Below are 26780 nucleotides of genomic sequence, written 5' to 3' on the forward strand. Positions count from 1 at the left end.
ACTACAATAACTGAAATGAAAAATACACTAGAAGGAAAAATAATATTTGCAATGTTTTGCTTGTGTACACTCTGCCACAGGTAGGAAGTGGTAAAGTGTACATGGTTTCAAAATCTGAATTATCCTGGGGAAACTGAGACAACTTATCTTGTACACTGTACACCAAAGTAGAATTTTTAGAAGGCAGTTACCTGAATTGGGGCCCCAAGTATGTTGGTCTCATGCAGTAATTTTTTTTTCTACAAGATAACAGAACTTAGATACTGTACTTGCATTGTTGTTGAACTATTACAACACGGTGACAAACTAGCCAGCACAGCTTTGGGGGCTGCTCTCTCTCACTCTAGAAACACAAATGAAGTTTGCATATCTTGCTATCTATCTATCTACTTATTTATTTATGGCTGTGTTGGGTCTTCGGTGCTGAGTGCTGGCTTTCTCTAGTTGCAGCAAGCGGGGCTACACTTTGTTGCAATGCGCAGGCCTCTCATTATGGTGGCTTTTTTTGTTGCCTTCATGGGCTCTAGGTGCACGGGCTTCAGTAGTTGTGGCACATGGGCTCAGTAGTTCTGGCTTGTGGGCTCTAGAGCGCAGGCTCTGTAGCTGTGGCGCACGGGCTTAGTTGCTCCGCGGCATGTGGGATCTTTCCGGACCAGGGCTCAAACCTGTGTCTCCTGCATTGGCAGATGGATTCTTAACCACTAAGCCATCAGGGAAGCCCTCTTGCTACTTTCTGACTATTGACATCCAAGACCAATTTTAACCACAGAAGATATGTAAAACATAAAGCTACTGTCAGAGAAGAATATAATTATTTACCATTGAGAAATAGTCCAAAAAGGAAATACTTTGAATTTCTTCATTTATATGATTACTATCATTCACTAAGAATGTACAATGTCCAGCACACACTGAATGTCTGATGCTGGATACAGACCAGTTGTTCTTACCCTGGCTGCATGTTAAAATTACCTAGAGGGCTTTTAAAAAAAATAATAATACCAGGGCTTCCCTGGTGGCGCAGTGATCGAGAGTCTGCCTGCCGATGCAGGGGACACGGGATCGTGCCCTGGTCCGGGAGGATCCCACGTGAGAGGCCCGTGTACCACAAAAAAAAAAAAAAAAAAATTCCAGTGCTGAAGGCTTACCTCTTAAGTTACTAATTTAATTAGACTAGGATTAGACCAAGCCATTGATATTCAGCTAAATCTAAGGTGTAGCCAGGATGAAGAGTTACTGCAAGAGAACATGACTCAGTTGCTTGAACTTTCTTTTCTGAATAAATAGCACGTTGGTAACTGCTCTCAAGCGAGTCAAATAAATGTCACTTACTATGGTGTTTCAAGGTATACTGGAAATTCAAATTAGCATCATTTGCAATTAAGAGCCTATGTCCTATTAAGATAACTTCATATCAGTGCTTCCCAAAGTCTGGGACACCTGATGCTAGTACCCAAGACAATTTTAAGTGTCACATATGCATAGCATTAAAACACATTGAAATTCATAATTAGAAAGTTTTTCTCTTTTAAATTTTCTTTCCGCACATCCAATCATATTAAAGACAAAGTCTTAGTTACAACCATGTTCTCCAATTTGCTAACCTACTTTCTAAAGAAGAACAACAACAAACTTAGCACCTCTGGTAGACAATGATGTATAACTGAAACTTGATAACATTGTTCTGGCTTCACTGTATTTACTTTGCAGTTTTCTTCTGTTATGAAAAATGAAACTGATTTTCTGGGCTTAATTACTTTTAAGTTTATTAAATAAAATAATTAGATTTAAAAGACATTGGCTGGGACTTCCCTGGCAGTCCAGTGGTGAAGACTACTCCATGCTTCCACTGCAGGGGTCATGGGTTCGATCCCTGGCCAGGGAACTAAGATCCCACACATGCTGCATGGCACGGCCAAAAAAACTAATTAATTAAAAAAAAAAGACATTGGTTTATGAAAAATATTAAGTAAAAAAAATAACCAAGTGTCACTTGGATGTGGCAAAAATCATGAAGGTGGTTGAATCTGGGGAACAGTGCCTTGTGAATTTAGATTCCTCATTCCTTCAGTTAATCAGCCTGTATATGAGACTCTTTTGTTCAAGTACAGTTGCAGATGGAAAGATGTGCAAAGTACAATGCTGATATCAAAACACCTCTCATCTATTTGGAGAGACAAACAAATATCTGAAGAGCTAGAAAAAAGGCAACGCTTATTAACAGCACAAGGCAATAAGAAAAACATTGTCACATGGTAGAACGTGACTAATCTGTTTGCCAGCACCTCCAACTTGATATGAATGAAGGTTATTTCTATCAGCATGCCTCTGTAATCAGTTCCAAAACTCAACTTCTATGGTAAGAATAATATTTTTCTCTAGAGCATAAAACGTTTTGGGGAAATTATAAAACTTTTCATTCCTCTTCGAGCAAAATAGAAGGTAATATATATATAAACATGCAAAATTGTCCACTTATTTACAAGGGAGCAACAGGTGGGTAAGAGAACAAATGTGTATTTTCTCATAGTCCATGAACAAGAGGTCAAACTGTTCCAAATTTAGTATAAAGGTCATCGAGAGCCAGTTGAGCCTGATTATATTACATGCAATATCAACATATATTCAGATGTATATTCAAGTGTATCAAACTCAAGTGAACTTTAGATGTATTGAAAATTCATATCACTATAGTCTGTTCTATCATAGCAAGAAATGAAATATTCTCATTTTGCTAATATACAGATGTTTGAAACTATGGAACAAATTTGTTCAGGTGGCTGACTGAATTTTCATTTTCATGTAGGAATTTTATCAATATGTGTCCATCTGAGTGACCATGATTCTGGGAATTTTTCTTTCTCTACATTTTTTCTTTTCTTTTCCCTTGTTTCTTTTCTAGAAGATCATGCTGTAGTCTTTAAGTTCAAGTCATACAAATTTGACATTTGTTCCTGTGGTGTGGCCACTTTTAGAAGATTATTCTTAAGTTTTCATTATTTGACTCTTCCTGGATAAAACATTTTCTGAAAATCAGTGTGTTATCAATCACTTGAAAAAGTAAATCAAGTCTTATGTTTCAGTTTTGTTGCTCTCATTTTTCTTCCTCCGCATTCCCTCTACCTTCATTATATCAATAGTCCATCTTTATCTCTACATAAATTTACATAACTTAGAATTATGAATACTCCAGATCATAGAAGTTGTGTATTTATTCACTCACTTGTGATTATTCACAGATATCTCCTATGAGCTAAACACCATTCTCAGCACTTGGAATTATTACTTTTTTTTCCTATGAAAATATGGTAGATGTTTTTTAAAAAGTTCTGTGCTGGCAGTGAGCATAAGTAAGTATTCTATGGATGTATTTTAGAAAGTCCAAAATTACTTTTGTTCTTAGAATTCTGGAACAATGTAAAAAAAAAAATCCCAATGGATTTGAAATCATCTTAACTTCACCCAAAGTTTAAGGGTGTTTTAAATCAGCATGCTGGTTTCATAAAAAAACTAAAAGTTTGTATAATAGAAAAAAGGTCAGTTTGTGTCATTCATATTTTTGCAAATTTAGATCCCTGTCACACAATAGCTTAAATGCTTTAAATGATAAAGAATTCATATTACAAAGAAAATACCTTAAGGAAATAACAACTTACTGTCTTTTCTCAGTAGTATATTTTTACCTTTTTCAAGAGACTGCAAACCTATTGCACAAATTAAAAAAGGAGCTCCCACAGAATCCATGCTTCTCCCTGCATCTTCCCTATCATTATTCTTTCCACTCTTTCCAATATCCTCAGGTACATGATCACAAGTAATATCAAAGCAGATCTCATAACCATTAAGAAACTTCTGATTGGGCTTCCCTGGTGGCGCAGTGGTTGAGAGTCCACCTGCCGATGCAGGGGACGCGGGTTCGTGCCCCGGTCTGGAAAGATCCCACCTGCCGTGGAGAGGATGGGCCTGTGAGCCATGGCCGCTGGGCTTGCGCGTCCGGAGCCTGTGCTCCGCAACGGCAGAGGCCACAACAGTGAGAGGCCCGCGTACCGCAAAAAAAAAAAAAAAAAAAGAATAAAACTGATGGTATTATTATATGAAGTATTTCCCAGAATTCAAAATATTCACTATGGCCTCAAAGTTGTACCATAGGAAGCAGCTTTCTGACTCCCAAATCCTATATCCTGACTTTTTCATCCATGATCACTGTCCTCCAGCCATGTGGGCTAATTTTAGTTCCTAAACCACACCAAGTTTTTTTCTCCATTCAGGGCCCTTGCAATCTGCTGTTACCTATAATGAGAGAGGTCTTCCCTTCAAACTTTTCATGGCTGAATTTTTTTAATACTCTTATAATCTCAACTTCTTATCCATTACTCAGAGTGGCCTTTCCTGAGTATTCTATCTAAAACAATTTTTTCTTTTCTCCATCATAGCACACCTTTTAGTTATTCAACATTTACCACAATTTGAAATTTGTTTGTTTACTATCTGCCTGTCCCTAGACTGCAATGTCTAAGAGGATTAAGAAGATGTCTGTATTTCTTCTTGTTTTATCTCCAGTCCCTAGTACAGTGCCAAACAAGTATTAGGAACGCAATACCTATTTATTTATGGCAGAAAGGCAGGGGACCTTCATAGGAAATTTGTCTTCCTTCATAGGAAGGAGGAAATTTGTCTACTTTCCATTTATTTTCATTCTGCATTTAACATAGTGCTTGAAAGCTCAACAAGAGTCAAATGATATCCCATGTTAGCCAGTTTCAAGGGGAAAATGGACAGAACCACATGGATATGTGGATTTAAAAAATGGTTGAGTGTAAAATGTCTATCTAGTTACACAAATTTACTTAGATCAGAGGCAATAAGTGAAACAAATCAATATATATGTAGGATATTGTCTATAAGAATATATATAAAAGTATGGTTATAATATATGACATATATAATGTAGTATTATGTTTTTAAAAGCATGTCTTTATTCTAAAATATACATTCCACAAGTGCAAGGACTGTGTTTGCCTTGTTCAATGCTATAGCTTCTTGCATGTTGCATAGTGCCAGGAACACAGTCACTGGGGATTAAACAAAATGTGATTCACAAGATAGCAAGTCAGAAGGACACTACTGAGGTCACCTGAGTCAGTGTATAACCGCTATCTTGAAACTTCTGCTTTATGTACATCTTCATTTTTCTGAAATATTTCATTGATACTTAAACATCTATTAAGAATGTGGTTGGGAGATTACTTATAGTCTGAAGTCAAGAAGAAGGCAGGTGCATAGAAGGGTGATTAATTGGAAAGGGCAGAAGAAAACCTCCAAGTGTGATGGAAACCAATATATATTGGAAACTAATATATGTATGTATATATACATATGGGTGGTGGTGATAGTGGTGTACACATTTGGAAAAGATTTTACCTAACTCTACACTTAAACTCTCAACAGTTACTGAATCTAAATTATGTCCTTATTTAGGAAAATATTTGTTAGGAAAAAAGTCTCTCTGCTATGTGGTGAATAAATCAGAAGGTAGCAAAACCGGCATCAGAAAGGTACTTTAGGTGGCTGATGCAGTAACCTAGGTGACAGAGGATGTTGAATTTCACTCTATTATCAGATCCATAAGGCACACACAAAAAATGAAGACTCAGTTATGACCTTGAATAGAAAAATATCAGTTCTCTCTTTTTTGCATATAGTTAAAGAAGCTGTCTTCAGGAAGAAGTCCCACGTGTCACCACATATTTTATTGTTATTGGGACCTAATCCACACGTGTTAGGAATTTTATCAAGTTTTTAGTATTGATCTAAAATGAATGAACAGTATAGTCATTCCAGAAACTTATGGACCTTTATCCAATTTTCTCATCTTACACAAATTAAGACAGGGGACTAGAGAATTACTGAATTTTTATTAAGAAACCCCTCTCCTGGACTTTACCCAAATTTAGCGTTTAACAGGGGTGGAGAGACTATTTGTGTCTCTAGGAATATCCCCAGGAAATAAATAATGACCCTGAGGTAGTAACAAAAACAAAAACAACATGTAAGAGAAGTTTACTATGTGCCATGTACTATGTATTATGTCAATTGCTACTCAAAAGTAGCTTTTGAAGAATTATTATCTTCCTTTTTTTATATGAAGACACTAAGGATGAATGTAGTTAATAAATTTACTGAGGGCCATCAAGTAGTAAATGTCAAGGGTAGAAATATGAATCCTGGTCAAGTATGGCTCCATAGCTTAGGCTCTTAAGGACTACACGATTCTGTAGGATTTGTTTGGGTTTTTTTGTTTTGGTCACCAGCCATATATGCTGAACTTAGAGTGAGGTACTATGGAAAAGATTCTTTTTTCCTTTTTTTAAAAATTTATTTATTTATATTTTTTTGGCTGTGTTGGGTCTTCATGGCTGAGCATGGGCTTTCTCTAGTTGTGGCGAGCGGGGGCTACTCTTCATTGCGGTGTGCAGGCTTCTCATTGTGGTGGCTTGTCTTTGTTGCATAGCACAGGCTCTAGGCGCATGTGCTTCAGTAGTTGTGGCACGTGGGCTCAGTAGTTGTAGCTCGCAGGCTCTAGAGCGCAGGCTCAGTAGTTGTGGCACATGGGCTCAGTTGCTCCGCGGCATGTGGGATATTCTCGGACCAGGGCTCGAACCCGTGTCCCCTGCATTGGCAGGCGGATTCTTAACCACTGTGCCACCAGGGAAGTACCTTTTTTTCCTTTTTTAAGAGAAGATAAATTTCAGGGAAAAGGAGATACAGCTTTTATTATTTAATTAAACAGTAATTATTGAACATCTATTAGAAGCAAGACACTTCTCTAAAAGCCTGGAGTATAACAGTGGAAGAAGCAGCATCTCTGCTCTCATTAATCCTGGATTCTAGCTGAAGAAGACAGAAAATAATAAATCAGTAAGCTACATAATAAAAAATTTTCTACTTAATTACTGAAGACTAAGGAAAGGTAAAACACAGAAGAGAATAAGTGGAATTGTGAGTATAGGGTTGAGGGACATTTGCAGTATTACACTGAGTAATCAGCGTAGGCAATGAGAAGGCAATATTTGAGCAAAGATTTGAAGAAGGTGAATTAACTAGTGGATATCAGGAAGAAATGAATTGCATGGGTAACGTAATATTAAGTATACTTTCCCCATTGTTATCATAACTGATGTCCCAGCACTGAGAAAAATAAGTGAGAAGTGTTATATTCTCATTTAACACAAATGTGGTAGGCTGCCAAGAAGAGGCAGAACTTGCTAGAGTAGGCCAAAAACCAGTCCTGGGTTCTTTTTCCTTCACCCACTTTGGGGCTGTAAAATAGGAGTCTAAGGATTCAATAAGAGAGCAGTTCTTATGGAAAAAGTTTATTGGCCTAAGTGTAGAAAGAATGGTGCAGTTTCATATCCCCTCCTCACAGTGATACATGTTCCACCTCTACCTCAAGGCAACTAGAAAACAAAGTCAAGAAACCCACTCATTGATGTCTACCATTTAGGGGAGACTAACAGGGGTAATTGCTATCTCTACCCAAAACAGAAAACTTACATATCTGCTTCTTAATGCTGTTTGAACACAGGGTAGATAGAGAATTCTTAGCAAAATTTGGCCTGTGGTCTCTAATTTAAGCAGTCCAAATGACTAATGTAGCCTGACTTTTTCCTGGAAAAGTCTAAAGGTGATAGGCTGGCTTGAACTATCCCAATAGTGAATCTGAGTGAGAAAAAGACCTTCACTTTCTGAAGCTGACAAGCAATTTTTCTGAGTTTGTTTTTCATTCATTCATTCCTCCTGAGCTAAATGGATGCCAGAAAAACAGTCTATTTGGCAAGAAAATGCTAGTAGAAAGTCAGGGTAGATGTGTCTTTAGAGTGGAGCTGAGGGCCTGTCATAAAACATCAAGCCCTCATACAGCATGACCCATGTCAGGGAACAGTGCAATTCTAAAGGTCCCCAGGAGGAGGAAGGAGGAAGAGGGTTAGCTCCATAGAATCCATCCAACCCCCCATGAAAGAATGACTAAACATTTAGGCATTTTTCACCCAGAGAGTACAATAAGATCTTTCCGCAAAGGTAACTGCCCTTCCTCCCTCCACTCTAATCTTGAAAAAGCCAAAAGCAGCATAATAAAAAGAGAAGAGGAGCCTAACAAAAAAATGAAGAAATAGTGTCAGGCAGGCAGCAGAAATCTTAGGTCAGGGCTGATCAGAGAACAGAAAAAAATTTAAAGTGAGTGAGAGTTTGAAGAATCAATTTAGATGAGACTTTAATACCTGAAAATGAGATCATTATAAACTCTAAAATGAATGGAAAATTCACTGCTTTTACGTTAGGTATTGTCCAGGTGTGGGGAAGAGAGATTCAATAGATGACGTTTAAAGAGAATCATAATTTCTAGACCATAGCTATCTAAATCCAGCATTTTCAATAAGTCAGTTACTGGAAAATTCAGGCATATTTTAAGTATCATTTCATAATAGAAGGCATAAAATTAAAGATTTTTAAATTAATAACATTTAAACATGGCTGTATTTCTGTTATCATTCACTCTCCACATTTTTAGGGGTGAACATTACATACTACAATATACCAATATCAATTAAATGTCTTACAGATATAAAACAAATGGTGCTTATAGGGTTAAGGGACTCCCCAAAGATAATTTAGTTTATAAATTATACCATACACAAAAATAAACTCCAAGTGTATAAAAGACCTAAATGTAAGACCAGATACTATAAAACTCTTAGAGGAAAACATAGGCAGAGCAATCTGACATAAGTTGCAGCAATATCTTTTTTGATCCATCTCCTAGAGTAATGAAAATAAAAACAAAAATAAACAAATGGGACCTAATGAAACTCAAAAACTTTTGCACAGCAAAGGAAACCACAAACAAAATGAAGAGACAACCTACAGAATGGGAGAAAATATTTGCTAATGATGCGACCAACAAGGGATTAATCTCTAAAATATACAAACAGCTCATGCCGCTCAAAATCAAAAAAACAAACAATGCAATAAAAAAAGCGGACAGAAGACCTAAATAGACATTTTTCCAAAGAAGTTATACAGATGGCCAAGAGGCACATGAAAAATTCTCAACATCGCCAATTATTGGAGAAATGCAAATCAAAACCATCAATACAATGAGATATCACCTCACACCGGTCAGAATGGCCATCATCAAAAAATCAACAAACAATAAATGATCTAGAGGGTGTGGAGAAAAGGGAACCTTCCCACACTGTTGGTGGGAATGTAAATTGGTGCAGCCACTATGGAGAACAGTATGGAGGTTCCTAAAAACTAAAAACACAACTACCTTATGATCTAGCAGTCCCACTCCTGGGCATGTATCTGGAAAAAACATGGTTTGAAAGGATATGTGCACCCCCGTGTTCATTGCAGCACTGTTTACAATAGCCAAGACACCGAAGCAACTTAAATGTCCACTGACAGATGAATGGATAAAGGAGATGTGGTACATATATACAATGGAATATTACTCAGCCATTAAAAAAATGAAATAATGGTATTTATAGCAACATATATGGACTTGGAGATTATCATACTAAGCAAAGTAAATCAGACAAAGACAAATATCATATGCTATTACTTATATACAGAATCTAAAAACAAATAATACAAATGAACTTATTTACAAAAAAAAGACTCACAGACTTAGAGAACAAAGTTATGGCTACCAGGGGGGAAGGGTGGGGGGAGGGATAGATAGGGAGTTTGGGATTGACACGTACACACTGCTATATTTAAAATAGATAACAAACAAGGACCTACTGCATGACACAGGGAACTCTGCTCAATATTCTATAATAACCTAAATGGGAAAAGAATTTGAAGAAGAATAGATACTTATATATGTATAACTAAATCACTCTGCTGTACACCTAAAATTAACATAACATTGTTAATCAATAATACTCCAATATAAAACAAAATAAAAAGTAAAAAAATAAATAAAATAATGAAAAATTTACCTGGATGTAGAATAAACTAAAAGTGTCTAAATTTTTATAATTTCTAATAACTTGATTAATAAAGTATGGGTTTATGAAGGTTATGAAGTAATTATTTAAATAATTTAAGTAATTAATTAAATACTTTGTTGTGGAATTTAATGAAGAATAATCAATTTCAAATGTACACTTTTTTAAAATTCAAAAATTTTTTTCTGAAAACTGTTGAATTTTAAAATTTAAGAATTAATTTAAAAATAAAGAATACAAATTTTTATTAATAAAGTTAAGTTAAAATGAGGTAATTTAGTTAAATGATAATTTTTACCTGGAATCACTGAGATGTTGTTATTGACTTTAAAAATTATCACTTTAAGTTTTCCCTCTAAGAAATACTAAGGAAAATTACTTTTCTATTAAAAACAGGAAATATCTGAATACTACCTCAGATTTAAAGTAACTTGTTTGTTCTTTCTTTTGGAATAATTTAAGAATATATATTTACTCAATCTCTTTAATATAATGGGAAAAGTATTCTTTTCTGAGATTAAAAAGGGCATTATCCAAAGCTACAGATTTGTGTGTATGTGTATGAGTATAGGACACTTTGCTTTTAGAACGATGATTATTTGAAAAGAACTAAATACACACTTGCTAATTCTAAGAATAAGATAAAGGGGGATACTGGAAGACAATAGGTAAAATAGATTTTTAAAAAAAAACAGTTGATAATTTATTAACATATAATTACTAGCATCTATTCTCTTGCTGAAGGATTATAATTTATCAATATTGAAAAGTCACTGCGGGAGTTCCCTGGTAGCCTAACAGTTAGGATTCGAAGCTTTCACTGCAGTGGCCTGGGTTCAATCCCTGGTCGGGGAACTGAGATCCCACAAGGTGTCGGGTCTCCTTCTGTACACATTTTTATAGGTCATACACAGTGCATTTTGCATGTAATTCTAAAATCCCCAAAATGTTCACTGTATTTTTCTTATCGTATTATATCCAAGTCTGAAATTAACTGATGTTCACAACTGGTATTTATATTTAAGATGGTCATGTGTTTTTCCCCCTCTTTGTAGTTGACTATTTATATTGGATTGACAAAGAATCAGAGAAGATGTCTCAGTTGGAGGTGGTGGTAGCAAAACAGATCTACTTTTATGCATATATAACTTGAAGACCTACTGGATGGGGAGTGAGTGGAGCAAAAGCCCATCAACTGGCCATTGGTTAGTAAATTTAGTTTGTGTTAAAATAATGTCATAAATGATGTGTTACTTTATTTAATTATCCTTAATATAGTTCTTGTCTATTACATAATTTTTTAAATAGTAAAGAAAAATAGTTTTCAGAACATTAAAAAAATTTTCACCACTTTTCTTCCCCGAAAATACCATTCATTTTTCAAGTGACAACCTCTTCAACCGAGGGCAAAAAATCCAGCAAAGACTATTATAACCAAGAAAATAATGTTGAAATATTAAAACTGACCAATTAGATGATTGTAGATCAGTTTCAGCTAGTTTGTGGATCTCACTCAGTTTCTCTAGCCTATGCTTTCATCAAGTTAGAAAGCTCATATATTCTCTCATAGCACCATATGACTTTCCTGTGTAGCATTTACCTGAGTTAAAACTTAATAATTATTTGTATATTGGTTTGATCATTGCCTGCCACCCCGTGAGACTGCAAACTCCATTATGGCGGACATCAAGACTTTTGTCCCATAAGTATATACCCAGTTCCTAGAACAGACCTGGCTGCAATACTATTCCTTTAATGAATTAAGAATTAATTCATTTCTACAGTTTATATCTAGAGTTTTTTCCCTCACTTATGGTATTTCAAATGTGTTTTCAAAAGCAGTTTATATAAAGGGACTGTTAACCTGCACAAAAGATCATAAATAAGAGTAAGTCATTTATTTCTTCCTACCAAGATAACACTGAAAAGTTATATTCAGTTTGTTTTGGCCATTTTATTTAAATATGCCTAAATAAATTATAGAACTTGATATTTATCTGTCTCACCACATAGACTTTGGTTCTACTACTATACTTGAGTTCATGGCAGGGTTTCAATTATTACAAAGGACCTTTGCTTAAAAAGCATTCTTTATTTTCCTCACTATGTTATTTGGTATTCAGATGGTTTTCTTTATGAATTGGTGGAGAATGTAATATCAGCACTATTTACTTTGCATTTACATGGTACTTTATCTATAGAGTTCCATAATTTTTATAATAATATAGAATTATTACCATATTTTGCCCTCTTATTTCATAATACAGTGGGGTTTAATATGATTTTGAGTTAAATTTTATCTAAGCCACGAATGTATAACTTAAAAGGAGGTTTTTATTTCCTTTTAAAAGATGTGCATTCTCTAGAATATGGAAGAAATGAATAGCAAATAACTTTCCCAATAAAGCAAACTGGAGAAGCCTTTTACACCTCAAAACAATCCAAGTATTTTCTTACTTTTACGAAGAAAAAGGGTGACTATTGTTGAGTGGTGTGGTGTATTGCACTAGGAATATGGCTGGGGAAGTCTCAACCCTTGCTCTACAGCCAACATTCAAGAAGACTTGGACAAGGGGCTTCCCTGGTGGCGCAGTGGTTGGGAGTCCGCCTGCCGATTCAGGGGACACGGGTTTGTGCCCCGGTCCGGGAAGATCCCACATGCCACGGAGCGGCTGCGCCCGTGAGCCATGGCCGCTGAGCCTGCGCGTCCGGAGCCTGTGCTCCGCAACGGGAGAGGCCACAACAGTGAGAGGCCCGAGTACCACAAAAAAAAAAAAAAAGGTAAGAATGCTTGGACAAGGTAAAATGTTATCTTCCTCATCTAACTTACAAAGCTATAGAGAGAATAAAAGTGTGCACGAAAACATTCTCAGGAAAAAAAAAAGCCTTAATTTGTAGAAAGTGTAACTTTTTATTCCTCTAGAAATTAAAAGTTAAGCACTTTGATATTAAGTTTTCACATGACACAGTTAATCGAGCTGTTGCTCGAGGTGATTAAAAAGGTCAGCTTTAATATCTATATATTGAAGATAGAGATATCCAGATATTGAAACAGTAACATTATTTCTACTTTAATATTCAGTATGGTTGCCTCAATATAGAATTTCTGTAGAAAAACTATGGGACAACATTGAGCAAATTAGCCTATACATTTTCTCAGTGGAGGACAAAGTCTCTTTGAAAATGGGATGACAAGCAGTAGTTAAATTTCTGGGTCATGAATGAATTGCAGATTAAACTATGCTTTATTTTCACATAACCATTAAGAAAATATACTTTCTTAATGTATTTTTCCCCAGGGACTAAATAATATCATTTAACATGTTATTTAACTCATGAAACAACTGAAGAGTGGATTATTTCTAAGCATATCTGTTCAGAGCTTTCAATCAAAATTGTGAGGTAAATTTAAAAATGGAGCGAGTGATGGTACTGAGGACCTCAAACCACACTACTATATAGATTCAACATTTTAATTTATTCAGTGGGCTGATTGGATGTAAGGTATCTATTCTAACTTCTATTATATGAAGGTGAAATCAGATAATTATAAAAACTAAAACTGATTGGTATCTTAATAATCTAGTCTAGTTACTACACTTATGAGCAAACAGTACTGGTGAAATGAAACTGATCGAAAAATTCAGAAGGAATAAAACAAAACAGAAAACACAAAATAAAACTCAGAAGTCATTAGTGACAGATCTAAAATATAATCAGTTATCATTATCTTGTATGTATGTATACATTTTACAATATTTTTTCAGAGAACTCCATTTTTTTTTTATACAGAAAATGTGTATTTAGCAAAAGATACACTGAAATCAGAGTGGCTATGGCCCAAGAGACAAGGGAGGGAGGTGAAAGGCCTTCTGAGATCCTGCTATGGGAGAAGGGGTCTGGGGCAAAGTGGTGAAAGGACTGGGTAAGTGCTGAGTTGTAGGGGGAGGGGTGCTACAGAAGGGAGAAAGCTCCAGCTGCATCAACACTGTTGTCAGGTCATGCGTGGAACTCAACAGTGACTCGCTGCAAACTATGGGGGGTGGGGGGGCGGGAGGGGGGGGCGGGTCGATTAGTGCTGCTGACTGGAGTGAGAAACATGTCCTCGTTCCTGGAAAGCACCCACCAAGGGACCCAGGAAGGAACCCAGGATGGTAGGAAGTATATATAAATGTATATACCTATAGGACTCTATTTCTATCCACATACATAATTATCATTATTTGATGTTACTTCTAATTATCTGTTGCCTTTAAACAAGTCATTTAATCTCTCTATAATCTTGGTTTCCAAGTCTGTCAAATGTGGTTGACAACTGTCGCAGATTTTAGTAAAAATTGTGTGTGTGTGTGTATATGTTATGTATAATATAATTATATTTTATGCATTTAAAATATATAACTTTTGTATATGTTAATTAAAATCTATTGTATGTTAATATTTATATATTTAAAAAATTTGATTCAGTGTATGTATATACATGACACAAATAGATTGGAAAATCTGAAAATATCGTATTGTGACTATATGGTTTCTGACTTTGAAGATGTCACATGGATCTCTTCTAACCCAGTAGCAGAGGATGAATTCTTTCTTTCACATTTACCTGAATAGGTAATGTGCCCATCCCAAATGAAATCCTGAATTTTTAAATTGTTCTGATACCTGGGTGGTCAAACAATTCCTGAACTGCACTAATTATAACTTTTTACCAATCTTCTGTGATCACTGAATTCAGCAGAAGTACTTTAGATGACCATGTAGGGGAGGAAAAATAATTTTCCTTCTACTCTTCTAGGTTCTTGGTTGAGACATCCTTGTAATAAAAAGATTCACAAGAGGAAAAGAAAAAAAATACAGAAAAGTAATAACTTGTATATTTCCTGTATACATGGGAGATACCCAGAAAGCTGAGTAAGTCCTTCAAATGGCCCAAGCCATCATCTTAAATACCATCTCCAGCTAAAGACAAAAGATGTTGGGAGGAGGGGAAGCCAGTTACGGGAGGTTATTAAGTAAAGCACAGTCAACAAGGGGATGGTTGTTAGGCAGATTTAAGTCCCTGCCTTCACCATTGGTAAGTTTCTAGGTATTTAGCCAAACTCTTCTTTCTGGTACAGGGAGGGAGACACCCTTAAAAATGGAGATTTCCATTATAAATGTGAATGCCTCTTACAAAAGGGTAACTTCCACTCAGTTTTAAGCTTCACCTGTATCTGCTGTTTCTTAAAAATAATCAGCCTTAAATAATCCTTACGCCAAAGAGGCATATTTTGGGTTGGCAAATTCTGCTCCCCTTCAACAAGTATATGTCATTCCAATAAAGCCTACTTGTACTTAAGCTGTGGAAAGTCTGCCTTGGAATGACTACGAAGTTATGATGGTGAGAAGCAGCCACAGCCCTGGTAAAATAATATTTACAACAAAGATAAAGTCTCTAAAGTCAGTCTTAACATTCTTCCAGTTTGAGCAGAAATCCTTGATATGAAGCAAATTTTAAAATATGGAGAACAGAGACCTCTACCACTAAATATTCTGTAATTCAATCATTTTGAGATTAGGTATTCTAAACTGAGTCTAGGATATCAGAGACACTTATGTAACGAATTTAAATTAAAAGCTAATTTTTAAATTCCTGCCTACAATCCAGATATTTTGTCTAGAGGGTAGTGGGCAGCTGGATTCTGGGAAATACTGGGTGATATATATTTTTCTTTTTTTTTCCAGATAGATGTTTGCCTCAGCGTAGACTATTTGAAATGTTATGTCTATAAGCAATTAAATATGCTGAAGAAGTGATTTCATTTTTCTTTTTCTCATAAAACCAAGTGGAGAATTTGGAAGGATAGTAAATAACAAGCTTGTATGGTTCAAGAATCATACAAGTTTAGCAAGTTTCCCAGACCATTTCTATGATAGCATTGTATATAAGATATGTGGCAGTTTAGATAGTTTTGAGTTTCAGAAATTAACTATCCCACATATAAGAAGAGATATTAGCTATTAACATCCTCACTTCAATGCTTTATATTCCTCTTTGTTTCACTTTTGTAGAGATACAATCTAATGAATTTAGTCATTTTAATGAGAGTGAAAAATATTCTTTTGAGTTATGTAAATGAAAAGTCATTTAAATGTTTCTTTTTTAAAAAAAACTTCCCCTCAAGTTTCTAGGTAGTTCTACTACCACTGTTTACCCAAAAAGCCTTTTTCAAACTGCTCCCAGAATCCCACATTTTTCTAGTCACTTGTCTTTCTTCAAGATCAGCTTCAGAGATCAAAGCTCCTATTTTCATCCAACTCTATTCAGCCATTCAAATGGCTTTTTTTTTTTAATGGGATTGCAGCAAACTGAAACTCTGATCACATTCTCTGCACCAAACTGCAATGACTCCATTCTGTTATTACTGAGAAAATGTGAATATCCTCCTATTGGAGAGTTTATATGACACATAACTCCCATTATTTAGAGCTGTTTAAAAAGTTCATCTAAGCTACTACGATAAGAATTGAAAATTAAAATGTATCACTAATTGTAAAATGTATTACTTTTTATATGATAATTGGAAAAGAAAAGGTGGGACTGTTGCAGTAAGAAGACATCTTAAATATGATAGTATTAGGAAAATTAATAAAATTGCACATTTTAGGTTAAAATAAGACCATTGGAGTAAAATATATAAAAATATTCTCATCTATTCAGTTATAAAGTTGTTTACTAAGATGGATGTGTGTAAGAAGGAAAGACATATTTCCCTATGTCTTGACTAGATTTTAATCCACAGGTTTCATAAATGGTAAGAACATGAGAATGATATTTCCTATCAACAAGTAACTATAAATTCTCTAATGTCTGAAACAAATTAAGAGTTACATACAACATTAAATAGTAAAATATGTGTGCAAGTTTTAATTAAAAGAACTGTTTTTCCAGTATTCCACTAAAATGTATTACACATAAACCATTTCCAGTAAAAAGCCTTCTTCTGAGAAAACTACTTAATCTTACACTCTTAAAGAAAATATATTCTATTTTTATAGTAAAGCAGGGAGGTATGAAAAGTGCTGGTAGAATTAAGCAGGCCCCTCTCTCTGCTTGGAAACTCCAAAGACTCCAAAGAGAGACTTTCACTCCTTTTTGGCTTGGGTCTCTTTTTTACTGAAATCTGTACCTCCTCATTACCTACCCTAGAGAATGGAGGACCAGTGAAGTTAACTAGAAATTTTCAATAAAATAAAATAATCTTTTAACCCCCATCCCTTTTATCTCCCGTTGTTACAACTACTACATAAGAGTGTCAACTCCCAGGAAAACCTTAGGGCAATGGCTTGATTTCTTCTATAGCTAGTTTTTCTTTCTTTCTTTCTTTTTGAGCAGATTTGGGGTAATATTTTTACAGCTTTATTTCAAAGTGACAGTATAGAAGAGTGCAAGTAATATAAGTACAATGGACCTGTGGAAATCCTGATGGTACGTGTTGGGCAGGGGGGTTGTTTTGGTGGGTGGATAAATGATGAACTATATGTGAAGGGATAGTTCTTTGATACCTTTGGTGCAGGGAAGTTCAAAAAAATTTAGGTGCAAAACACTTCGCAACACACACCTGCTCAGGATTTTGGGAAATCCACCACCCCCTTTTCCCATCTTTTCTATTCAGTGCAAGAAGGCTCTAAGACATTAATGCATAACTTCACAATTTTGGCATCACATTCACCTGGCTCAGCATATTTTTCAACACTGCAGCAAAGCCAACTCTTTTCCAGACATATATCCCTCCATGCACTGATTAACTACATTCTCTACCCCATGCCCAGCAATGCCCCTCCTATCTCAAGGAGGGGTTAGGGATAATCAGAGGAGGGTCCCCAGATGTCACTAGTGCTCTTCGGCTCCATCGGCCTTCTGTCTATACTATAACGATGTCCTGTGTAGATGTAAAGTTGTCCCGTGGGGTTAGACAAGCCTCGTTCCATTTGGCCCTGACAGGACTGCTGTCCCTGGTGCTGAACCCTGTTAGCCCACCAGGGAGTCTGCTGCCAAGTCAACGGGGCTGGATAGAAAACCTGGCTGGCTGATCTTAAGAATGCCCAGGTGCAGGAGCAAGCAATACTTTGGATACAGGAACAGAACCCATCCACACACACACACACACACACACACAAACACACACGTCTCCCGGGTGTGCGCCAGGACCCCATTTGCAGTTTTCTCCTCCAGACCCGCACCCAAACGCCTCCAACATGGCCTCAAATGCCGGCATGTATCAGCACAGCCCACCTAGACATCAGACTGCAGTACTATCAAAATGCTACTCCCCAAACACAAAGTCTTTATGACGTTAGCATTTCCATTCTAAAACAAATAAAGAAAATCCAATAAATTAATAAATAAATGAAAGTGACCTTTCTCTTTCCTCCCTCCTTTTTCCCGCCCCAAATATTCACATTCCCCTAAATTACAAAGCCCCAAATCCTATAAGAGTCTTTTAAATCTGGGTGGTCTCCCGAGTTCCTCTGTCCCCACCCCTTCCCCCAACCTCTCTGAAACAAAACGACGCCGGAAAGGGCATATCTTACCCCGGGTAGAGCGATAGCAGGAGCAGAATCCACACCGTCATTTTCTGTGAAAATACAGGAGTCGAGTAGACTGAGCTTCCTGTGCTCCATGTATTTGTCGAACTCATCGCTTTTTTTTTTTTTCTCCCCTGCCTCTAGCCTCTAGGTTGCAGAAGAATCCCTCCCCTTTGTATTATTATTATGCTTATGAACTGATGGTGGCTCCCCCCACCTGCCTCTAGTAGGTCCCGTCACTGGGGAGCTGTATTGCTAGCAGCTTCGGGAATTAATATTCAGGGGGCAGAAATAAGATCAGCACAAACGCTTGCAGATACCATCAAAGCGTCAGCTCAGGGAGCATCTTCCAAGTCCCGGGGAATAATATAATTGAGGCAGGGGGAGGGTACAGGGAGAGACGCACAGGAGACAAATAAGGGAAAGGGAAATGCATGCACACTCGTACACATACTCATGCCCCCCACGCTCACACATACTCCTCCAGGTCCATCAATTGAGGTTTATTTGTTTGATTTGTTTTGATTTTTCTTTTAGAGGGCAGCAGGTGTGTGTGTGTGTGTGTGTGTGTGTGTGTGTGTGTGTTTAAAAGAAATACACGAGTCTCTGCGTGAGTTAACTATCACGCAGATTAACTATGAGGTCAAAGTGGAAGCAATGCGTGCTGCTGCAGCAGGAATTAACACATGCGTGGTGTCTTTCCAGCGCCTTTTAACCCTTTATTGCCCACAAAAGTATGCAAGGACGGGCTTTCACGGGGACAAGAGGTGCTTTAGGAAGACCATATACTATATCACCAACGACAGAAGGTTTCTCTCTTCAGATCTGCCAAGAATCCTTATTTAAAATCATGCAATATTAGAAATCATGGTTACATTGTAGAGGGAGGGGGAGCAGACGGTGGGGGAGGATTGGCTGTTTCTCTGTAAACCATCCCATAAGAAAACAGATTTGGTGAATTTTCAATTTTAATGAAGGGAGAAAACACTGATAGAATTACAAAACAAGAAGAATCTACGATCCCCAGTATTCACTCCTTTTTCTGCTCTCCATCTTTAGTGAAAATGTACAAATACAAACTTCTTGAAGGTTGAAGAAAATAAATGCATGAAAATAGCTGCCTGAGTAAAGTCTACAGACCACAAAATAGGGGGCTGCTCTTTGAAAGGAGGTTGGACAAAGGGGAAGGTCAAGAGGACATTAACAATATAAAGGCATTTCTGTTTGCTCTATGGGATTTGACTTTTGTTATTGTTGCTCTGCTTGGTGACAATTCTGAAAATTTCTGGGGTGGATGAGTGGTGTTAGCATGCTGCCTTCTTGCCTAGAATGTTACCATGGATACTGATACATGGGAGATATCCCTTTATGCCAACCTAGCTCATCCATCGCAGAGGAAATCCCATTCACTCATCATGGAGAAGAAAGTGGAGGAGTGTTTTAAGGTTTCCTGCAAAATTGAGACCACAGCAAAGATGTTCATGTAGAAGTACAAGTGAAGAGGACGGATCAGATCCCTTCCTGGAACATAGCAGGGAGTCATTTCAAAACCAGTGCCTTTTCTACAAGAACGTCTTCCAGGTAGGGAACTTGAGTAAGGAGTCCAGGAGGCATAGAAATAGAACATGGGATGAGTAGGTGCACACTTCATCTACAATCCTAAAATATACTTAAGGAAAGCAGAGAGAAGTACTGGTGGCTTCCCTGAGGCTGAGGAGACACATTCTGAAGCAAAAAAGCCCTAACAGAGACGCCTGGAAACCTGCATGCCTTTAGAACTTAGGCAGTTATTTTACGGCGCTTGAACAAAATCCAGTTAAAACAACAACAGCATTCACGTGCAGTAGCCAATTGACTTCTTTTTTGGTGATTAAATTAGAGGCAGAACAAATGCAAATCCATTTTTTTGCAATTTTCTTATTCCTTACTGCACTGTGAGGAATTTTGGCCTTCCTTATATTTATAATTTTCTTTTTTTTTTACAGAAAGAGCTTTGGTTGTTAATAGGTGTATACTGTTGTGTTTTCAGTAAAGACATTCTCTCATATTTTTGTAAGCCAACGCTTACATGTTCCCATGCCTACAAAAACCAAGCAAGTGAGATAAGTAAAAGAAAAGGGCTAGTTATGAAACAGTAAAGTGGTGGAAACCATGCACACCGGGGTGGCCATACCCCATCTGAATGGAGTTGCCACTGCTCTGTTCCAGGCAGTTGCCAGAGGAAATGGGAATATAACTGTGAGAAATGTCCTAATCTTTAAAATACAAAGAAGGACAAACCCAACATATATGCAAGGCCACTAGGTTGTAAATAAAAACTGATGTGACAATTCTGCCTTCTACCAAATACAACATTTCAAATTTTCCAATGTAAGTTTTTTTCCCCCCTTGAGTTTAGTGATAAGCATACTGAAGCTGTGAGAATTAATGCTCTCACGTTCACAAAGTTCTGATTCCTTATTGGTATCATAATGATCCCTGTAAATTATAATCTATTTCAATAATGGAATACCTCTCAGCATATTAAGAAAATCCATAGAGGAAATTTTACTGTTTATAGTATCTGGGTACAATTTTAACTGTGCTATTCCTGGCTAGTAAGCTTCAGTTTTCCTCTGTGGAGCTTTCCTATCTGGCGGCTGCTCTCTGAAAAAAAAAGTATTTTAATAAATTTTCTAAGATTTTGCCACACATATATTCACTGGTATTTATAAGATATTTCATCTAGTAATTTCTTTTGTAATCACATTTTAGCTATATTTAATCTTGCCCATTTTTAAGAAGATACGTTGTGATACATATTTAAATTCCCATTATTTGATAAATGTGATGTTCATATTTCCATTGCAAACAATATATGTGTATATATGCCTACATTTTATACTAATATTTTTACATTATTAAAACGTAGAAAGATAAAAACTACCACCTGCAACCTCTTATTAAAACAAGCCCTTGTCAATATATTGGAGAATTGTTTGGCAGGTTAATTTTCTCTGAATGAAGTTTACTTTTACTTTGATATTATTATTATTACCATTATTATAATTACTACACACAGAAGTGAATTATAAGGTCAAAATTTGGATTAATTTTGTTGTTGACACCAAATCTCTTATCACTTGCAGAATTAAAATACTTAGGTTAATGATGAAGTAGACTAACCATCCTGCAGATAACATTTATAACTGGGGGACAAAACATTAAATAAACAACTATGTAAGGTACTAGAAAGTCACCAAAAGCAGGCTGAAAGTGGTGAAGGTTTGACCATAAAAAGAGGAAACTGAATTGGATGAGATCTAGGATTATGAGGATTTTCCCTGAGGACACTTAAAAAATGATCAAGTTCTCCCTATTTGCCTGGAACTTCCCTGGTTTTAGCTTGGAAAGTCCCCTATCCCTGGAAAACCCTGAATTGCAGAGGTAAAGGATGGTTAAAATTATTAGAAGGCAACAATCTTACTGATTTGAGGTTTCAGAGGAGAGTTGGAGCTGCCAGAGCAGCTCAAATTAAGGGCGGGGGGTGGGGTGGGGGGGAATCATAGAAACAAAGTAACAACAGAAAGGTAAGACTCCAGATCTACATGCAAACTTTGTTTAGATATTTGTTTTTGAATGGAAAGAGCAGAAGGCACCAAGAACACTGCAAGAAAGCAAAAACTGAAAGACTGAAAAAGTTGAGCCAGTGTTTTGGCTGCTATTCCCTGTACGAGATACTGAGTTTGGAGTTCGAAGGATTTGCTCTAAGCCTAAGGACAAAACTGAAACTAACCTGAAAACAGTAAAAAACTAATCTTATACAACATTAAAGTGATTTGTCAATAATTTAACTCCGGGAATTCCCTGGTGGAGCATTGTTAAGAATCTGCCTGCCAATGCAGGGGACACGGGTTCGAGCCCTGGTCCGGGATGATCCCACATGCCATGGAGCAACTAAGCCCGTGTGCCACAACTACTGAGCCTGCACTCTAGAGCCCGCAAGCCACAACTACTGAGCCCATGTGCCACAACTACTGAAGCCTGGGCACCTAGAGCCCATGCTCCGAAACAAGAGAAGCCACTACAATGAGAAGCCCATGCACCGCAATGAAGACCCAATGCAGCGAAAAATAAAAATAAATAAATTAAAAAAATTTTTAACTCCTAATAGAACAAAAATCAATATTCTTCAGAGGAGTATTATAATCTGAATGTTGGTAATATATAAAACATCTGAGAACATGGTAAAAAAAAGTCATAAGACATACAAAGTACAAAACAATAAGACATAGTTTTTTAAAAATTGCATTTAGTACAAACCAACCAAACCTGAGATGCAATGAGCAAATAAGGACATTCAATCAACTGTTTTAAATAGTTCAAGGACTTAAAACAAAACATGTCCATGATGCTTATATGATCAATGAGTGTACAGTAGGGACTCTCAGAAGAGAAATGGAAACTATTTTTTGAAATAAAGCAAAATAGAAAATTCTAGAACTGAAATTTATAATGCCTGAAAGAAAAAAAATCATGCATGTTTTAATACCAGATTGGCAATTGAAGAATAACAGTAGAAGAAATGATTGGTAAACTTGAAAACATGTCAACAGAAATTATCCAATATGAAAACCAAAGAGAAAAATATTGAAAAAAATTGAACTACTGGAAACTGTGAGACAATATCAAGCCTCCTGATAAAGTAGTGTAGAAGGAGAAGAAAGAGAGAATAAACATAAACATATTTAAAGTAATATTGGCCAAAAACTTTCCCAAAGCTTGTGAAAATATTCCATATAGATCCAAGAAGCTTAGTAAACCCCAAGCAGGGTAAACACAATGAAAACTATACCTGGGAACTTCATAGTCACACACCTAAAATCTAAAGATTAAATGAAAATTTTGAAAGTAGCCAGAGAAAAATGAAACATTACAATTGCTAGACGTTAATATTACAATGATGGCTGACTGATCAAAACAACAGGTCAGGAAACAGTGGATGATACCTTTAAAGTGCTGAAAATAAATTATACATAGAATTGTATATCCAGTAAATAGGTCCATCAGACGTGAAAGGAAAAAAAAAGACATTTTCAAATAAAGGAAGGCTGAGAGAATCTGTCACCAGCAGAGATGAGATGAAAATAATGCTAAGGTAAATTCTTCAGGCTGAGGAAAGTGATGGCAGATGGGAACCCAGATCAATGGCAAGAGCCCTGAAAATGGGTAACATGTGAGGAAACTATATAGTTTTTTATATATTTCTTTTAGGCGACACCTGACTTTTTAATGCAAAACTTGTAACACTGCATTTTGGAGTTTATAACACATATATGTATAAAATACATGTCAACAACTACACAAAGTATCCTAGAGTTGGGGTCAAATAAAATTATACTTTTGTAATTTCTTGTCTATTTCATGAAATGATATAGCAACTGTACACAGAGTTTGGTAAGTTAAAGGTGAATATGATAATCTTTAAAGCACCACTAAAGGTAATATAAAAAGTTGCACCTAAAAATCATTAGAAAATTTAAAATAAAATACCAAAAATGATTTTGTAAATGCAAAAGAAGGTAGAAAGTACCTGAGGGGAAAATAATGGGACAAGCCGAATGCGAATAGCAAAATGTTGGTAGAAAATAAGCATGAACACAAGGAGTATTACAAGAGATAAAGAGGTATTCTTTATGATGACGAAAAGATCAACTCATCAAGAAGACATAAATATAATATTTTACACACCCAGTAACAGAGCTTCAAAATAAATAGAAGGAGAAACGGACAGAACAGGGCTTCCCTGGTGGCGCAGTGGTTGAGAGTCCGCCTGCCGATGCAGGGGACGCGGGTTCGTGCCCTGGTCTGGGAGGATCCCACGTGCCGCGGAGCGGCTGGGCCCGTGAGTCATGGCCGCTGAGCCTGTGCAACGCGAGAGGCCACAACAGTGAGAGGCCCACATATGGCAAAAAAAAAAACAAACAAAAAAAACGGACAGAACTGGAAAAATTGACAAATTCCACAATCATAGTTAGATACATTAAAAGTCCTCTGACTTAACATTTGTAGAATACTATACCCAATAATTGCAGAGTAAAGTAAAAAAGGTACATCTTTTTCAACTGTTCATAAAATAAGCCTCAATAAATTTCAAGTTTTTGAAAGCTTGTATATTTTCTAACTACAACAGATTTCAATTAGAAATCAAAAATGTAAAATATGTAGGAATGTTTCAAAAAGCTTGAAAATTGAAAAAATAATACTTCTAAATAATATGTGAATCAAAGAAGAAACCACAAGAGAAGTTGGAAATGCTTCAAAATAAATGAAAATGCAACATAACATTTGTTTCGTGAAGCTAAAGCAAGTCTTAGAGGAAAATTTATGCCTGTAAATACATTGAATAAAGAAAACAGTGATCTAAACTTCTGACTTTAGAAGCTAGAAAAAAGAATAAAGAGTCCTACACATACATTCATTTGATTTTCAATAAAGGTGAGGCATTTTGAAGGGGAAAGATGAATGTTTTAAAGTAATGATGTTGGAACAAAGGATTAAATTATTTTAAAGAATAACATGTGCCCTTTATTTTATGTCACATGCAAAAGCTAAAATTATTAATTTTAAGAAGAAAACAGAATATCTTTATCACTTTGGGGTAGGCAAAAGTTTCTTAGAGAAGGTATAATGTATTAAATATAAAATATGACTGATAAATTGGTCTTCATAAAAACAAAAAATATCTGTTCATCAAAAGACTACTAAAAAATGAAAAGGCAAGTCACATACAGGGAGAAAATATTCACAATATAAGTGTCTTACAAAGGACTTGTATCCAGAATAAAGAACATAAAGAAATCTTATATCTTAATAGTGAAAACGCAAACAACCCAATAGAAAAAGGTCAAAGTACTTGAACAGACTCTATGAAAAAGTTATGAGTGTATCTAATAAGCACGTGAAAAGCTTCTCACCATCAGAATTCATTAAGAAAATTCAAATTGAAACCACAATGATATCTTTCACATGCACTGTAATGGCTAAAATCAGCAAAAGTGACTGACAAATTTTTTGAGGCTACAGAAAAATCCTCACGCATTTCCTAGAAAGAATATTAAATGGTACAACTATTTGAAAAAGATCATGGCATTTTCTTTCAGTGTTAATCATTCACTTTTCATATGACCAAGACATTCTACTTCAAGATGTATATCAAAGAAAAATAAAAGTCTGTTTACCCCAAAAAGCCCTGTGTAAGAATTGTATAGACAAATTTGAAGTAATCCAAATATCATCAATAGAAGAATGGATAATCAGATTCCAGGGTATATTTAGAAAATGGAAAAACATATTATTCAGGAATAATCTAATGAATAATTTATTCACATATATTAATATATAATATACATACACACACACACACACACACATATATACATTCAACAACATGGTTGAATCTCAAAAGTACTATGTTAAAAGAAGCCAGGCAAACACCAGTACATATTATATGATGCCATTGATATGACCTTCAAGGGAAGCAAAAGAAATCTATGTGATTAAAATCAGAACAAGGTTGCTTATAATGGTGAGGCACAGGAGAAATTTCTGGGTAAAGGAAGTATTCTTGATTAGGAAAGTTATTATACAGGCTTATACACTGATAAAACTCATAAAATTATGTACTTAAGATCAAATCATTTCACTGTCTATTAATTTCACCTTAATAAAGTTTCTATTGATAAAATAAACATTATCCTTATCAACAGCATAATCTGTGACAGGCAAAGTGCTGTGTGACAGGCCTTATTTGATCCTCATAAAAAAACCAGAAGGCAGGTAATATTATTGTCAAATTTTTACACATGGGAAGATTAAAGTTTAGAGAGGCTGAATTACTTGTCCAAGATAACCCATAGTATCCACTTTATAATCTATGGCAGAGCAGATTTTAAACACAGACAGTCTGATCTAAGAAACTGATCTCTTAAGCATGGTTGTATACAGTTTTTCAATAACATAACTGTGGCAATAAATAACATAGTTACTAATTCACTTCCTTAATCATGAGCTATCATAAAATTTCAGAGGAAACATGATTTAATACAAAGATCATAGAGTCTGGAGTCAGAAATCTTAGTTCTGTCATTAACTCTATGACTTGGGAAATTACTTCATTTCTCTCTTATTTTCTCATCAATAAAGTGATGGATG

At 35.9% G+C, this 26780-nt stretch overlaps 1 protein-coding gene across 6 annotated transcripts in view; it reads right to left on the bottom strand.

The window, feature by feature from the left end:
• GABRG2 (gamma-aminobutyric acid type A receptor subunit gamma2) overlaps window positions 1-19242 on the bottom strand; it is a 123011-nt gene extending 103769 nt beyond the window's left edge. For 5 of the 6 annotated variants that reach the window (XM_032626941.1, XM_032626944.1, XM_032626943.1 and 2 more), the window contains exon 1: window positions 18594-19242. In XM_032626941.1, coding sequence (XP_032482832.1) covers window positions 18594-18700 — 107 coding nt within the window. In that variant the 5' untranslated portion in view covers window positions 18701-19242. The remainder of the gene's footprint in view (window positions 1-18593) is intronic. The other variant, XM_032626942.1, reaches the window with a different exon arrangement.
• Between the last annotated feature and the right edge of the window lie 7538 nt (window positions 19243-26780).

This window comes from Phocoena sinus, chromosome 3 (assembly GCF_008692025.1).
Source record: "Phocoena sinus isolate mPhoSin1 chromosome 3, mPhoSin1.pri, whole genome shotgun sequence".
Classification (NCBI taxonomy): domain Eukaryota; kingdom Metazoa; phylum Chordata; class Mammalia; order Artiodactyla; family Phocoenidae; genus Phocoena; species Phocoena sinus.